Source organism: Zalophus californianus, chromosome 3, assembly GCF_009762305.2.
Source record: "Zalophus californianus isolate mZalCal1 chromosome 3, mZalCal1.pri.v2, whole genome shotgun sequence".
NCBI classification, from domain to species: domain Eukaryota; kingdom Metazoa; phylum Chordata; class Mammalia; order Carnivora; family Otariidae; genus Zalophus; species Zalophus californianus.
Window position 1 is genome coordinate 53,969,782 of NC_045597.1, and position 16,741 is coordinate 53,986,522.

General features: G+C 40.8%; 1 protein-coding gene across 6 annotated transcripts in view; it reads right to left on the minus strand.

Annotated features, from left to right (window-relative positions):
• ENOX1 (ecto-NOX disulfide-thiol exchanger 1) overlaps positions 1–16,741 on the minus strand; it is a 555,783-nt gene that overhangs the window by 215,628 nt on the left and 323,414 nt on the right. For all 6 annotated transcript variants that reach the window (XM_027591387.2, XM_027591386.2, XM_027591388.2 and 3 more), the window contains 2 exons: positions 1,954–2,097; positions 741–878 (listed from right to left, as the gene is read on the minus strand). In XM_027591387.2, the coding sequence (XP_027447188.1) occupies positions 741–878; positions 1,954–1,966 (151 nt within the window). In that variant the 5' untranslated portion in view covers positions 1,967–2,097. The remainder of the gene's footprint in view (positions 1–740; positions 879–1,953; positions 2,098–16,741) is intronic.

Sequence of the window (16,741 nt, forward strand, 5' to 3'; positions counted from 1 at the left end):
ACTTAACACCTGATTCTGCACATTATTTTTATTGCTGTTTTTTGCTGCTCTGTTTTGCAATTTAGGGAGACACAGTCCTCAAAGACACACACACACACACACACACACACATATTCTGTTTCCCAAAGTACTTGTTATAGGGCACATGGAAAATCCTGAATAAACATATATTAAATGAACTGATGAAATCTTTTAACTGGCCTTCTACTTTGTGACATTTCTAAACATTTTCTGTATTGGATGCATTGTATTATGATTCCAAAGTGTGATGGGAAAAATGTAGAATATGAAGTCAGCTGAATTGGGTTTCTAGTTATGCTCCGTCAGTGCTGGAAAAGCCAACTAAAGGCTTGTCCTCTGTTTCCCTGTCTTTTACATGGGAACATTAACAAATAAATAAACAACATCTCCTTGCCTCAAAAAGATGACTGTGGAATCAAATGGCGTAATGTATGTGAAAGAGTTTTGCGAATTGGAAAGCAAATGTTAGCTCTTCTATGTAGCAATTAAAAATATGAACTTGATATTGCAATGCTACAGAAAATACATGGCTTTTTTCCGAGAATGGTTATTAGGTAGGAGAGTGAGGTGATGAGAAGAACCTCCAGCACAGCCTGCCAAACATGCCCCTGGTCATAAAGCACAGACTCTACTCAACATTTTCGTGTGAGGGAGATGACTGGGCCCCCGTCCCCCACACCCTCTGGCACTGCCACAAATCCCTTCAAACCCAAGCTTACCGGACACGAGCTGCTGTCCAGGCAGCCCCACGGGAACCATGCCCAAGTTATTCATGGCGGTAGCCCAGGCTGTGGGATCTGTCACGGACATGTTGAGCTGCGTGGTGTCTATCGCTATACTCCCCAAACCATCGGCTGCTGTGGGGAGAAACAAACCATGACTTCCAGTCAGTAGGTGAGAGCGTTTGTTTTAAAGGAGAGCACACATTTCTGGAGACGTGAGACTTCATTTAGCACATTCCCAAACCACACAAAAATAAAGCACTGTAATCTACAGCAGTGTTTTCTCCAGACGTAAACATGAAAGAGTTTCCAAATACATTCTGGGAGGAAACTTAATGACATGTAGTGTGTATTATACACAGCATGCCATTAAGAAAGTACTCCTGGAAAAACAAAACAAAACAAAACACACAAAACAAAAAAACACCTGAAGAACTGCTGCTCTCTCTCAGTGAAAAAACATTAAGTTCCAAGGTTGAGAGGCAAAGCAGGACCACTCCTTTGGTAAGTCAACTGGCTTAGTAGACTAAAAATAAATACAATCATCTGCTTCTGAGGAGAATTCTGGAGCAGGCACACCTTTTAACTAATTAATAGAATCTTTAAGGGCGCCTGGGTGGCTCAGTTGGTTAAGCGACTGCCTTCAGCTCAGGTCATGATCCTGGAGTCCCAGGATCGAGTCCCGCATCGGGCTCCCTGCTCGGCAGGGAGTCTGCTTCTCCCTCTGACACTCTTCCCTCTCGTGCTCTCTATCTCTCATTCTCTCTCTCTCAAATAAATACAATCTTTGGAAAAAAAAAAAAAGAATCTTTAAAAACATTGTCAAGTAGCCAAACTGGTCCTGACTGAATTCATTAGTGTTATCTTGTAACATTCTTTCCCTTCTAAGCTTTCTGGATCATTACATTAAGGAAATGCAGGTGTCTGCCTAAAATGACTCCTCCAAAATATTTCTTCCAAGTTCAGACTTTCATCAAAACAAAATAAGCCAATAAATAATATTAAAAACAAATAGCACAGAGCTTTAAAAAAAACTCAGCAAAATATGTACAATTTGACTTAATGCTTCTGGATGTACACTAGTTGTACGGCCTGGTTTCTATAAGGATCCCAGGTTCCCAGGTCAATGCACCTGTTCATGGCCGGGCAAGCTTTTCCACTAACTCAGAACACCTTGCTGTATCCTGTGCTGGCCGCCCCTGACATTTACCTGCAGCCATCATCTGAGGAAGCTGCTGGGGACACCGGGTGATGCTTTCAACGCCACCTGCATCTACTACTGAATTAGGAGCATCCTGGGCGGCAGGAACGCTCTGATGGCTGAGTGCAGGGTCCCCACGGATGTCATCGGATTCTGCAAAAGGGGAAAGCGATGTGGTGAGTGATTGTGACAGTGACCTGAGGGAGGCTTCGAGGACAGAACTGTTGTCTAGGCAAAAACAGACAAGCGACAACGGACAAGTTACGGTCACAGAGTCACGGGCACGGGGCCCAGAGCAGGAGCTGCTTCCGGCACCCCAGCAGCTGGGTCCTGCCTGGGTTCCCAGCTCTGGGTGCTGGGCAGGTCAGCTGTCGGCTCACCTAGAGCCCGGCTGCCTGAATAAGCAGCCCCATGCGCGAGTGAGTGAGCAAGCGAGCAGCTAGTGCCTTGCCTCCTCCTGAAGACACATCACAGATGGGGCTTATCAGCCCCTGAACAGCCTCTTCCACATACTACACATCAATGGAGAGGGCAGACTCAGGGCTAAATATGATTTTTTTTAAAGTTAAAAAATTAATTGATGTTATTTTGGAAGACGGTCGTCTGTGAAATGTATTCGGAGAGGGAAAAAATAGGGAAGGAGAAGAGAAAGGCAAGAAGCTCTTCGCTGTGAGGCTGGTAAAGGAGTGCACCCAAATTACAATAGTCAGGAAAGGCAAAAGGAAAGAATGGCAGGCGGCTCAGAAAAGAAGATCGAGAGGATGTTGAGGCAGCAAAGGAAACACAGTTGTTTCTTTTAGTTCTATGGAGATAAAGTGAACAGGGCACAGTTTGTTTGGTCTGAATTTTCCCTGGAGTCTCACAGCGCGCGCGCGTGCACACACGTGCGTGCACGCACATGTATTTTTATTAAACTTTTCAGAGCACTTTTCTAATAAAAACAAATAACAATAAAACATTAAATAAAGCTGCAAAGGGTCCCTTTATTGCACACTATTTATAAAATGCTACGCCTTCTCTCCATTCTTAAAAATGCGAAACCACGGAATTCATACCTACATATTTTTTCATAATACATATTTTAAGTGCACTTTCACCAGTTCAAAACTGAGAGACAAAACACACTGCTTACATGTGTGATCTGAGGAGATTGAATTTTAAGCAGATTTGATATAACAATTGAATTTAATTTATTTAGGTATAAACAGAAATTTTTTTAAAGATTTTATTTATTTGAGAGAGAGAATGAGATAGCATGAGAGGGAAGAGGGTCAGAGGGAGAAGTCGACTCCCTGCTGAGCAGGGAGCCCAATGTGGGACTCGATCCTGGGACTCCAGGATCATGACCTGAGCCGAAGGCAGTCGCTTAACCAACTGAGCCACCCAGGTGCCCCTCAAACTTAGAAATTTTTTTAATCCATATTTCTGCCAAAAGATATTGTAGAATTCGAGGTTATGGCCCATTTGTGCATATCTAGTGCAAAGTTTGGCCCTTTTATGGTATGCTCTCTTATTTCTTTGATTCTAGGTACCCGAATCAGTACTCCCTTTGAACACTATACTGTCAAAGAAAACTCACTGCCTTTTGAGTATGAGTTTAGTTCAAATGGAAGCTCAGATTTCAATGTTTCAAGGAGAGGTGAATAAAATGAGCAAATTGTTTCCATGGTCTCCACAAACCCCTAGTGTGAGACCAGAGGGCATGCCAGATAGTGGGGAAATTTTTCCAATTGTTTGTCAGCAAGGTGAAATATCATCATGCAATAGAAAACAATTCAACTCCAGGAGCAAACTGCACTCAGGACAAATGTTTTATACCTTGCAATTAAACTCTACTACCCAAACGAATTGAGAACTTGCTTATCTATGGTGAATCAATTATCTTGGGCAATGGATGCTGTCGGACGACAAGTCTCACCATAGAAAATCAACTCAGTAACATTAAGACATAGCTAACCTAAATGTGTGCCCTTTGGCTACCCACACACCAGCTATATTTCTATGATGAAACTTGAAAGCACTTTCCCCTCTCCACCTCCAGCCAGTTCAGATCACCACAGCAGAGTCTGGCTACACTGTTCATTCTTAGGCTCAAATGGCCATGTAGTAGAGTCATTTCAGATCATTGCAAGTTCATTGTTTGTCTTCCTTTATCTTCCTAAATGAAGTTTAGTTGGCTGGCTTCCTTCCAGCTTGGGTTCTCCCCAGATGGGCATTAATCACAACTTTCTGTCCAATGAGTCTATGGTTCTGGAATATTACAGCAGAGAACATCCCTTTACTTTGTAGACTTTACAACTTGTACCTGACCAGCCATATTTCACCTTGACTCTTTGCAACAGTATTTTAGGGATGGTGTCAGCTTTCCATGGCTCCATAACTGTCTGTTCTGATGGTAGTTTTTTTCTTTAGTGATTATGGTGTTACAAAGGGGCATCAAATGTCCCGGGGGCCCATAGCGCCTACCCACACTTTCATGCCCATCCTAAACGGATGCTGTTTCATTGAGAGCATCATTGAAACAAAAACAAGCAAAACCCCATTGCTTTGTTGGCAAGATGTGGTTTATAAACCTGAATGTATCCCCTACGGAGACTCTGTGACATTTCTTACATGTCTGTAATCTACCAACCCAATGGTTTCAATGTCATACAACTTCATGTCACTACTGTGTACCCAGAATGGTAAGTCTAAAGTAAGTTCTACAACATCTTAGGCATATCCAAGAGTCTCAAGGATGCCATGAAATTCTTCTAAAAATGTAAATTTCCTTGATGCTCAGACGAAAGATATTTTTAATTAATTACTGCCTAGTAATTTATGAATAGCGGCAATTTATGAATGATTTTCATACTCTACTAACATCTATCGTTTCTATTGAATACCTGCCTCTTTAGATGACTCAAAACCATAATGCCTAATTTATCATTCAAATCAATTTCTCTGCCTTAGTGTTATTTCTAAACTATAGAAAAGATTAATATTGTTAATGGTGTTTATTTACACACAGAGATGCGGGGAGTTAAAAAATTATAGCTAATAAAGTACTTTGAATATAGTAAGTGCTAATTATTACTTTATTTGGAAGTGTAGTGTTTCTATTAAGGTACCTTGGGATCTTACTGTTCTACTGGGTAATTATGCAATTAATTCTAAAACAGTAACACTTGATATTTCTAAAAGTAAGCATTGCCTTAGTTTTCTATTCCACACCTAAATGGTAGCAGAATGTTTCTTCATTTTCTACAAATCCTTTATAAAATAATATAATGTGATTTAAAAGGTGTATGATTTTTTTCCTCTAGGTCTTTTTGTGTCTATGCAACTACGAAAGCTTTCAAGAGACTGATGACCAATTATGAAATTGGCAGTTTGAATTTATAGCTTTTAGTGCGATAAGATCATCACAAGACAATCAGATGTACAAAATGCCAAAGATAACAATGCAGCTTTATCTAGGGTTCAACTGAACTCTAACCCGTTCTTTGTTAAGGTACATTCAAGTACAAAACCTCATACTCAATTTAGTAACTGTTCAACAAGGATCTATTTATGTTCAGGATTTCACTAGGCTATATCAATGGGGTAAATAATTTTTGAAACTCACCAAGCCTATGCAAATACTATGTTTCCCCCTTCCATCCTCAAAAACAAACAAACAAATAGCAGGGGCTTAGCTCACTGTAAATAACACAACTCTTGCTAACCCTGTCCAACTTTTACAGGTCCCAAGGATACATACATGCTATGAATAATAAAACCCATCTGTAACTGTCTACAAAGCATAGATTGCTATAAAATGGGGGGGAGATGAGTTAAGTTTTGAAAATTCTCTTTCTTTTTAATTTAAAAGAATGATTTTGTTTGATGTTAAGTCCTCAGGTTCATGTCAACTTCAATAGAAAAATAATTATAGTGAGAAAATCATATTTATTAATGTGTTAAGAGTTGATTCCAAAGGAAACTTATTTCATATGACATCTGAATTTTATTTTATAGGAATTATTCATTAGCATTATCATGGCTTATACTTATAGCAAAAAGAGAAATGCATTCCTATCCAAAGTTCCACTTTTCTTTTCCAGCATGAAGAAAATATTTCACTTTGATGTTCATGTAATCAGTAGTATACTCCCGGGGTTATAGAAATGTTCCCTAGCTTAAAAAAATACAGAATATTGTTAAAGAGATGTTATGTATTAACTCCATGATTTTTAAGCAACTGTATGAATAATAAGGGAGACATTTCTGCTTCCTATAATGGTAAACTAAGTAGTTCAGACAATTCTCCCACTGAGAAACAACTAGAAAAGCTTAATGTCTTTCATCTGTTTTATAAAATTCTATTATTTCTTCAAATAATCCCAAAGGACACACTCTAATTACTATAGAGGGCTACTAGGCTTCTAAGGAGAATGGGCCTGCCACGTACTGGGTCTTAATGTTTTACTAATCTTGGAAATGAGTAGCATCTGCAAGTTTTGAGGCAGAGTGGAATTGCTTTGCAAACTGTGGTCAAAGAGGACCCAAAGGCTAAGCGCTCTCAGGGGAAAGAAAGAAGGGATCTTGGGGACCACCCCTGAGAAAAAGGCACTTCGGACAAGAGAAATGACTGAAGCAGATTTTCAGGTGGCTCATTGGGAAGTACATAATGTATATAAGCATTTTCTTGTCCCCTCTATAGAAATGCCTGTAAAGTCTACATGACCCCTTAATTCTTAGACAGCAGTAATTTTGGGGGTGCTGGATGTGCTTTAGGGGAGCAGCTGATAATAAAGATTACTTAAGGTACCACATGATGAAGCATGATAACATTTTCAAATCTGTTAAATATACAGGATGTTGGTTATGAATGATCAGTATCTCCTGATTAGTAGGAATGAAAAGATTAAGGTTTTGAAGAAGAGATTTAGATTTAACTGGATTTTATGAAGAATTAGATTTTATGGGGGGATTTTTGATGAGAGAATTGTAAAGTCGGAATATTCTACCAAAGAAAGATACAAAGATCCTTCTCAGTGATGGAGAGAAAAGTCACCTCTTGGAGATGGTTATAGGCAGAGGCTGGAACTGGGCAAAGAGCAATTCAGGCAGAGCTAAACCTTACAGCACGTTTTGGCAAAGCCATGAAATCAAAAGGTCTTCTTTAATACCTAAACGGTTACTCATATATTTATAAAATCACTGAACTCTCTTCAAAAGTGTCACGATTTGACATACACAGTGGCACGGTGCCCCTGAGGAGAGATGCCATTCCTATAGTTCGTAGTTTTCTGTTTGTTCTCTAAACGAGAAGACAAAGGAGCCATGGACTCCCTCTGCTGTGCTCCTATAGCTCCCTGGACCTTTATACCAGCATTTGTGACTTTGTATTCGAATCAGTTGTTTATGTCCATGTCCCTAATAAACAAGTTTACAATGATTAAGGAGACTAGTCATCTTTGCTTACCTTGCAGCAGCAAACATAGGACCCAAACTGTGTCAGATGTCCATGTGTTTACCCTCTCTCTCTATATATATATCTATATTTATAGATATCTATTAACGAGGGGGATGAGTTGACCCATTATATGTAATTATATATGTCATGTGTAATACAGAGTTATATAGATTATATATAATAGTTATATAGTAATTTATATGTAAATATATATTATATGTAAAGTTATAATGTTTATAAATTTATAAAATATATTTAAAGCAATATATAAATTGTATGTGTATACATATATATACACACACACACATATATGTTTTTCAAGTGAATTCAGTCATAGAAGGAAGGAAGGAAATTAAAAAGATAAATAAAATGAGGCGGAACTAATAAAGAAGCAAAGGGATAAATTTCAGTTCCAGGATCCAATTCCAAAGGCTGGAGGTTTGAAAGCTAAGGAACACAAAAGGGGACACTGCTTTTGGAAACTAGAACACAGACAAATTTAAAGTGTCAAAGGAAGGCAATTTAAAAAAAATGTTAGATCCTTCCAGATAAGCTTTGGTGCACTTAACAAGTCATTCTCCAAGATCTAAGATACCACACCTCCCTGGCAACCAATGTAGGGTCATAATCAGGTTACAGTGATGCTCCTCCTTGGTGAGCCTTCTTGCGGTTATTCTTTGAATGAGCTGAAATCTATAAATAACAGCATCCCCAAACCCAGTAAGCAGGACATTAGTGTAATAAGGGCATAGAAGTACATATATGCTAAAGAAGTGAAATCATTGGAAGAAAGGAAAAATTTCCTTTTGGCATGCACCACAGAGGACAAAAAGCAGGTCTGGCCATTTCTCAAACAAAATGCTGTTAGGGATTTGTGATTACATCCTCCATTTTTCCACTCTGTCTAGCAGCCAGTTTTAAACTACAAATCATTGTCCTTCCATCTTAGGGAGGACATGGTTACTGAATGGATAATAAAGTTTTACCCATGACATGTCAGTTTTCAAAGAATTCAGTGTGGAGAGAGACAGAGAGCCAGAGGGAGACAGAGGGAGACAGAGAGAGAGAGAGAATATGAATGAGACTAGAACCAGAAGGGCTTCTTCTAAACTCATGAAATCAAACAAAATTACCAAATTTGCCAGAGACAGCTCAACCGGCACAGGCATGAAAATCAATAAAGCCAATTATCCTCTGACCAAGAAAAATACAATTTGGCATTACATTTATAAGTGTAGACGAATGACAAAAGTAAAATGATTTTGTTTTCAGGAAACCTACACTTTTAAAAAAAATATTACATTTTATATTTCTAAATTGAACAAAATAATAAAAAAAAAGGCTTGAGACCTTAGGGAAAAAGTATTTCTCTTTCCATTTAAAAATGGAAAAGAAAATATGACGAGACGCTACTGTGACAATATGTAATTTCAAAGTCTTTGTACAGGCAAGTTTTAAAATACAGGAGCTTCCACACTTAGATTATTTCAGATTTTCTGAGAAGGGCAATATTACACCTGAAGGCTGTTTATGAAACATGTAATGGGTCAACTCATACCTCTCGTTAATGGATATCCACCAACCACATGCACAATATGCTGTCATACGTTGTTTCCTACCTTCCAAAATACACCTAGCACAGGGAATATTATCATTGCTGACTCTGCTGGTGAGTGAATTATTAAAGGAAGGAATCTCATCCATAAACATAAGCCAGGGTCCATTAACACCAGAAGAGTCTTACTTTAAGCAAAGCTTTTTCTAAGTCCCTGAGGATTCAGGACAAACACACCCAGGTTCATAGAACATCAAGGTTCAAGCCCAAGATTTCATTAATTCCAACTTCTCCCAGATGTGGAAGTCCCCAAAATGTTTCTGGCAGGAAACTGTTTCAAGACAGCCTTGCCAGTTCACACGTTCTCCCTTCAGCTGAGTGTGCTTATCTGGAAAATAAAGAGCTCAGAGCTCTGCTCTTCAACCCTGCTTCTGTAGCCACATGTGGCCCCAGGAAAGGGACTCTTCTATCCCCTGAATAGGGGTGTTGAGGCATAACCACCCACCACGTAAGTCACAGACAAGTTTATGAATGTAAATAAGGACAGATCAGAGAATTGGTGCTTCCCTTCACCAGACAAGTTGGTCTCCCGTTTGCACGCTCTCTGTTCTCCTCACATTCCCATTCAAACGGTTGAGACTGAGCAAACACAATGCTGTAACTACACAGAAACTTCCCTGGGGATGGCGGAGCGATGGGCTGCGGAGAAAGAGCAACAGAGAGACCAGAGGAAGGAGTCCTTCTGAGAGAGAGGTAACACCTCCGAAATAGACTTTAGGTGGATTTCAGGCTTCAAAGAAACAGCCCTCAAGGTGTGAGGTCTATAAACCACGGATTCAGCCACCAATCAAAGTAATTTTTTATGCATGTATAGTGTATATGCATGTATATGGCATATCGGTCACAGGCTGGTCTTTTCGGCTGCACTTATACACAGAAAACAAGTTCTGTAAACATTATTATTTTCTTATATAAGAGAAGGCTGCAATATCCTTCTATAATTTGTGCTGTTTTGAACTCACTTTTTTCATTATGTACTCATTTTACACCTTGCCCCAACCATGAAAAACGTATTAAGCTACAAAGTGGAACATTTTAATTGTAGCGGGTGACTAACCGACCCTTACACGGCTGCAAACTCTGGTAAATGAATTATCTGTTTTCCAAAAAAGCCCTGATTAGAGCTCTCTAATCTATGGAAATCTACTTGCAATAAAATCCAGATCAGACCCTAACCAGCCTGAGCCAGTTGCTCATCCTGATTAACATTTCTCCTCATTGGGTCACAAACAAGGTATTAGTTATTCTTTAAACTAATGTGCTCTTAATGATGCCTTTGCAACACGATGGATGAAGTATTAGCCCTGCAGTCATGACCGCCCCAGGATTTACAGATTTAGCAGGACACCTCACCTCCACTGGGGTACCCTGGGCCAGAGATCTTGTTTTCTCTTCCCCTAAATGACCACACACAGCCCTTGTTTATGGTCTGAAACCAGTGAGCAGGCTGGTGGGGGCTTTGGGTTCCTAGGGAGAGTCCTTTTCACTTTGTGGGGAGTCATAAATGCTGTGGTTACCTCACGGGGGTGGGCTAGTTGGAGGAAGGCTAACTCCTGGGGCAAATGAATGTACTAGAAAGTTCTACGCTGGCAGGGAGCATTCTGAGGAAGTGGGTCAAACCCTGGGTGCCACTGACTGTGTTCACCAAGCTTCAAATGGAGATGCTCAGATAAGAGGAAGGCCTTCAGGGCCTGAAAATATTCAGGTTCTTGAGACTGGAGGTTGGAGGGTATACAGCAAGGTGGCTCTAACCTCTAGGGATGTTTGTGATTCAGAAGCTAATAGAAAGACTGTCTTGGTTCTTTCTTGGTGAAGGCTTTATTCTAACTGCTTTTGGAGGTCAGGATCATCATCAGAGGTAAGGACTTGGCTGCACGTAGTGATCTCAGCGAGGCCTTTATAACACACAAAACCTCCATGGAAGCTCCTGCCCCGAAAGGGGGGGGGGGGTGGGATAAGGGCAATAGAAGGTTCCAGCGCTGAGAACCAGGCTGAAGGTCACTGGAAAATGCTGCTGCCACGGCTGTAACTCGATCTCTGCTCTCTATCTCCGTTACAGATTTCCATACAAGGGTGTAAATGTGCTATCCTCCACCCTACCTTCTCCCATTAATACTCGTTCTCCCTGTCAGTAGGAGGAGATACGTGCCTCTTAAGAATGTCATACAGAATCCTTCCGTACAAGGGAATGGCATTTGGAGCACTAAGCTCTTCAAACAGAATCTCTTTTTCTACTCCAATCTTCCAGAGCAACAATGCATCTGCCCTGGGAAAGTAGCCTAGTTTTCTAGCTGTGGCTGTGTTATCAATTATGTACTAAAGGCATAGTCTACCATAATGTTGGAAAGCTGAAAACGTTTTGTGTCAACATACAGTGAAACATGCATCATCAAAACCAAATACTTATTTAATGAAACATCAGGAAATTTTGTGTTATGACAACTCTAATTATCACACTTATTAGTCATATAGACATCATTATAGTTGAAAATCATTTGTAAGTGGGGCTTTCTCACGTTGCAAAAAACTCCCGAGTCTGCACCATTATGGAAAATTCAGAGCTGGTTTCAAATGAGAGGAGTCACTTGTAGGCAAATAATTTCAAAAGCAGAATTACAGAAGTCCTGTCCAAAAGTCCTATAGACATAATATCAAACATCAGATATGAGTGCGTTTTGTGTGTTCAGTGCCATGTGGGGTGGGACCTCCAAAAGCAAAGTAAAGCTGTCGCCACTGGAGTCTGCAAAAGTTTTTTTTTTTTTTTTAAGATTTTATTTATTTATTTGAGAGAGAGAGAGAATGACAGATAGCACGAGAGGGAAGAGGGTCAGAGGGAGAAGCAGACTCCCCGCTGAGCAGGGAGCCCGATGTGGGACTCGATCCCAGGACTCCAGGATCATGACCTGAGCCGAAGGCAGTCGCTTCACCAACTGAGCCACCCAGGCATCCTGGAGTCTGCAAAAGTTTTAAATGGCTACCCGGAGGCACTGTCTTCTTCCTGCCTATGATGTGTGCGATAAGTAAGGCTCTATTTTCCCCTTAAATTTGCCAACCTCAGTTCAGGATCAAAGGCCATCCCCAGTTATTTCTTCACAGACAATTTATGTATAATCGGGGGGAAGATGGAGGAGGGGAGCAAAGACTGACCTGAAGAAACAGATACGAGAGGAAAACATCTGGCCTGTGGTACTGAATGTAATTTCAGGTTAGCTTTAAAGTAATCACATTTATTTATGGTTTTATTATTTATAAAAAAAGAAATTATGCTGAATGTGCTTTGTGGGAATTACAGAACGTTGCTATTGCTACCGTGGTTTATTATTTTCACAGCAAGATGGCTTAAACCCAACCTCGACAAATATTTTAAATGAATCCCCACTAGCACTCTCGCACTTTTTTTTCTTCTCAGTCTTAATGAAAAAGATATTCTGCTCTTCAAGTCCTCTGATGTTCTTATTCTTATGCAATTCTAAATGTTATGGTTTGTTATAATGGTTATTGTAAAATAACGACAAAGCAAATGCCCATGTGGCGGCTCAACAGTGCAGTGTACATGGGGGTGTTCGACAGGGGTGTTCGACAGGGGCAGCGGCTGCCAACTCCAGATAGTCACCAGGCCTTGACCATGAATGCAATAAAAAAATGACATTATGACTTGCATAATCAAGGAGACATGTGTTCACGTACTTCTCCAAAGGATCAACCTGACACAGTCGCTACGACACAAAGCATTTCAATTAATAACTGACCAACAAGGCTGACATCACTGGGAGACACATAATCAACACGAAACTAAATGCAGCATCCTTTCCAGGCTTCTCACAGTACAATCTCTGAATACTAAACTCTTACTAACAGGAGACACAATCTTCATCCAAATACATGCCCCGAACCCTTGCTGCCATTCTAACCTGTGGATGCCACGGTCCCTTTTTCTCTGGTAGCAACATTTGCGGTGGTGGAATGCAGTGACACAGTTCTTTCCAATCTGAGAATGAACGTCAATATAGGTTTGGTAGATGGAAATGAATATTCTTAAAAGGACACTTTTATTTTCAAGGTATTATTATTAACACGAATACGTTCAATGAGTTCAGGATGCAGAAGTCTGTAAGGTAAAGGGAGAATGTCATTCCCTCCACCCTTACCCCAGAGGCACCCCCTGGGAAATAGCTTCTTATGTAACAGCCCCACGTCTTTGATCTTATGAAAAATCAACAACCACCTATGAGATAGATGTTATTAGCAATTTTTTGCAAAAGATGAAAAGACTCAGAAAGTTAAGACTTTGGCTCATTTACCCAAGGTCACAAAGCTAATGAACAACAGAACACCAAGCTCAGTTTGTTTCAGCCTGGGCCTCTGTCGTTATAGATTTGGGGAACTGAGGTTTTCTCCAACAAAGAGCCAGACAAAGAAGCCCTTCTTGGTCTGACTGGCTCTAAAGACACATAAGTCTAAGGTAAAGGGTTACTCCACTCCCCGGGGGACACATTCACTCAGCAGATCTTTATTAAATACTTATTGTATGCAGGCAATGTGTTTGAGATCGGGAACATAATGGCGAGCAAGACACACACACAATTGTGAAAGAGTTTGCAAAATAAAAAAGCATTAGCAGACTAGAGCTTGCTGTAGTGTGGCAAACTAGATACTCCTAGTGGTGAGGGAGCAGAAGGCAAGCCGAGGACAAAGCATAACTGACACCCTGCAAACCATCCCCCTCCCCCCCACACACTCCTGGGTGGGATCTGTGTGACGTTCATCCAGGAAGCTCCCAACTGTCTTAATATTAATGCCTTGCTAAAGGGAAAAACAACCTGAACTTGACAATGGCAAGGCCTCCAGTATCCTTTGAGTCTTTAACATAATGAAAATCCTTTAGAAACCTCCCTTTTCCTTACCTCCCCCAACTCCCAAGCATATAATCAGAGCCATCCCTCATAACCTCGGAGCAGCAGCTCTTTCTGCCCATCTGTCATGTCCTTGTGCTTTAATAAAACCACCTTTTTTGCACCAAAGATGTCTCAAGAATTCTTTCTTGGCCGTTGGGTCTGGACCACAACGCACCAAACTTTACCTACATTCCAAAACCACATCACTAGGAGCTTGCCTATCATAAGAAAATAACAACTAGATTCCAGATAGAATTATTCATTAGTGTATTGCTAGGCTTGCAGTAAGGAAGGACACTCACTAAGATTCCTCCCTTCACCCCCTCCCCACACTCCCCAAGAGACAGGTAGGCTGAAACCAGGAATTGCTATGAGAAGCAAGTATACATGAAGCCAGAGTTGCTGGGAGGGAAAATGCCAGTATCAGCTTTGTGTTAGGAGGCAGCCTGCCAAGGCAAGGTAGAGCCACAGCCCAAGGATCCCAAGGTAATCAGGACCCAGAAGCTTTGTTGTCTTCGCATGGCCCTTCCCCCCGATTCCCAGTCAAGTTGACCCTTGTACTTCAATTAGAAAAGTAGGCAAGGGAAATAATTTGAGCAAATCGGAAATCGCTGCTGGAAAACATCTCAAGACCAGTGCTTCATTGAGAAGCACATTTTTCTTAAAGAGTATTAACTGTGCATTTAGAGAAAAGGAAATGCATGAGACATTTACCTACAGTTGACGTGTAGCCTTATATATTTTAGGTTTTATCAGAAAGTCTCACAGATGTCTTGGCCCAAACTGGGCTTAACTTTGTCCAAATGCATATATTGAGGGTAAGTCTGTGATTGGAGCTGAGAACGTGGTGTAAGCATCATCACCACCAAAGATGCCCGTAACTGTTAGCCCTGTGTGAGTAAGTCCTATGTATAATGTCCAATTCACCAGCTCCCCCACCATGCTTTTACTACCTAATGAAATACCATACTGAGAGAGAAGGATGGAAAGATGGAAAGGCTGCTCAGGGCCATATGAATGGGAAGACTGGGCGGTAAAGTCAGGTTACTATTCCTTTCCTTACCCGCTTTGTGCTAACTCTCCCTCTCCTCCTACTTCTCCTACATCTACCTGAGGTGGCGTCTCTAACACAGGCTACCTCGTTACCCCGGCAGCTGGCTACAAGGCAGGCGGGAGGTCCAATTCTCCTTTCTGCCTGCTAGCATAGAACAAGAGCTACAGAAAAGCAGGAGCTGAGTAAACCAGAAATCCCAACGTCTAATCCCTGGCCCAAGGGATCACTGACATACTGGAGGCGCTGGAGGCATGAGGATCTATGTTACTGTGGGACGTGCACCTGAATCAGAGTCCCGCCATGTGCTTATCAGGATTATCATCATTGCGGCAGTTACTTTTCAAATCAGCAAAGATAAATTGTCACCCTGAGCGTGGAGCTGGGGACCTCCCTCTCCTACAAAACCTTGCAGGACAGTATGGCTTTGTTATATGCAGTTACATATTCTTATTTTATATTCTCTGCTTGTTTTCTTGCATTTGCATTTTCTTTTTAAAAAATTATCTAAATTCAATTTAGTTAACATATACTGTATTATTAGTTTCAAGGGTAGAATTTAGTGATTCATCATTTGCATATAACACCTAATGCTCATTACATCAAGTGCCCTCCTTAATGCCCATCACTCAGTTACCACATTCCCCCACCCACCTCTCCTCCAGCAACCCTGTTTGTTTCCTGTAGTTAAGAGTCTATTATGGTTTGCCTCCCTTTCTGTTTTCATTTTATTTTATTTCCCCTTCCCTTCCCCTATGTTCATGTTCTGTTTCTTAAATTCCACATGAGTGAGATCATAATGGTATTTGTCTTTCTCTGACTGATTTATTTTGCTTAGCATGATATCTTCTAGTTCCATCCACATCAAGTTTTCATTCTTTTTGATGGCTGAGTGATATTCCATTATATATATATATATATACACACATATATACATACACACATACATATATATTCATATATATATATATATACACACACACACACATACATACATATACACACACACCACATCTTCTTTATCCATTCATCAGTCAATGGACATCTAGACTCTTTCTATTTTGGCTGTTGTGGACACTGCTGCTATAAACATCAGGGTTCATGTGCCCCTTTCAATCACTGTATTTGTATCCTTTGGATAAATACCTAGTAGTGCAATTGCTAGGTCACAGGGTAGCTCTATTTTTAACTTTTTGAGGAATCTGCATACTGTTTTCCAGAGTGGCTGCACCAGTTTTGCATATTCTTTTTATTTATTTTTTTAGAGAGGGAGGGAGAGAGAGGAGAGAGAGTGGGGGGAGGAGAGAGAATCTTAAGCAGGCTCTACACCTAGAGCGGAGCTCGATCTCACAACCCTGAAATCATGACCTGAGCCCAAATCAAGACACTTAACCAATTGAGACACTCAAGTGCCCCATGTATTTGAATATTCTTGACCCAAATCAGTGAAAGCTTCTAAACAACAGGGGCTCACCATGGAGGCTAACCAAAAGCATTGCTTGTCTTGTCCACTGCTGCCAACAGCATGCACTGTACTAACAAGCCAAGTGTGACTTAGGTCTCACTGATGAGGTGGACAGGCATTAACCAAGGGCAAGCTGCCGACTCTTCGGTTTCCTCCCCTTATCTGAAACAATTGACCAGCTCTGAGTTAATGGCACATGGAAAGTTTGCTGAGAGGGAGAAGTCAGTGGCTGTGACAAGATATTGAGGCTAGCAGAAGGCTGTTTTCCCCGTCCCTTCACCTGCCTACACTGAAACTAAATTAGGAAACTGTAGCATATTTGGTCAGAAGG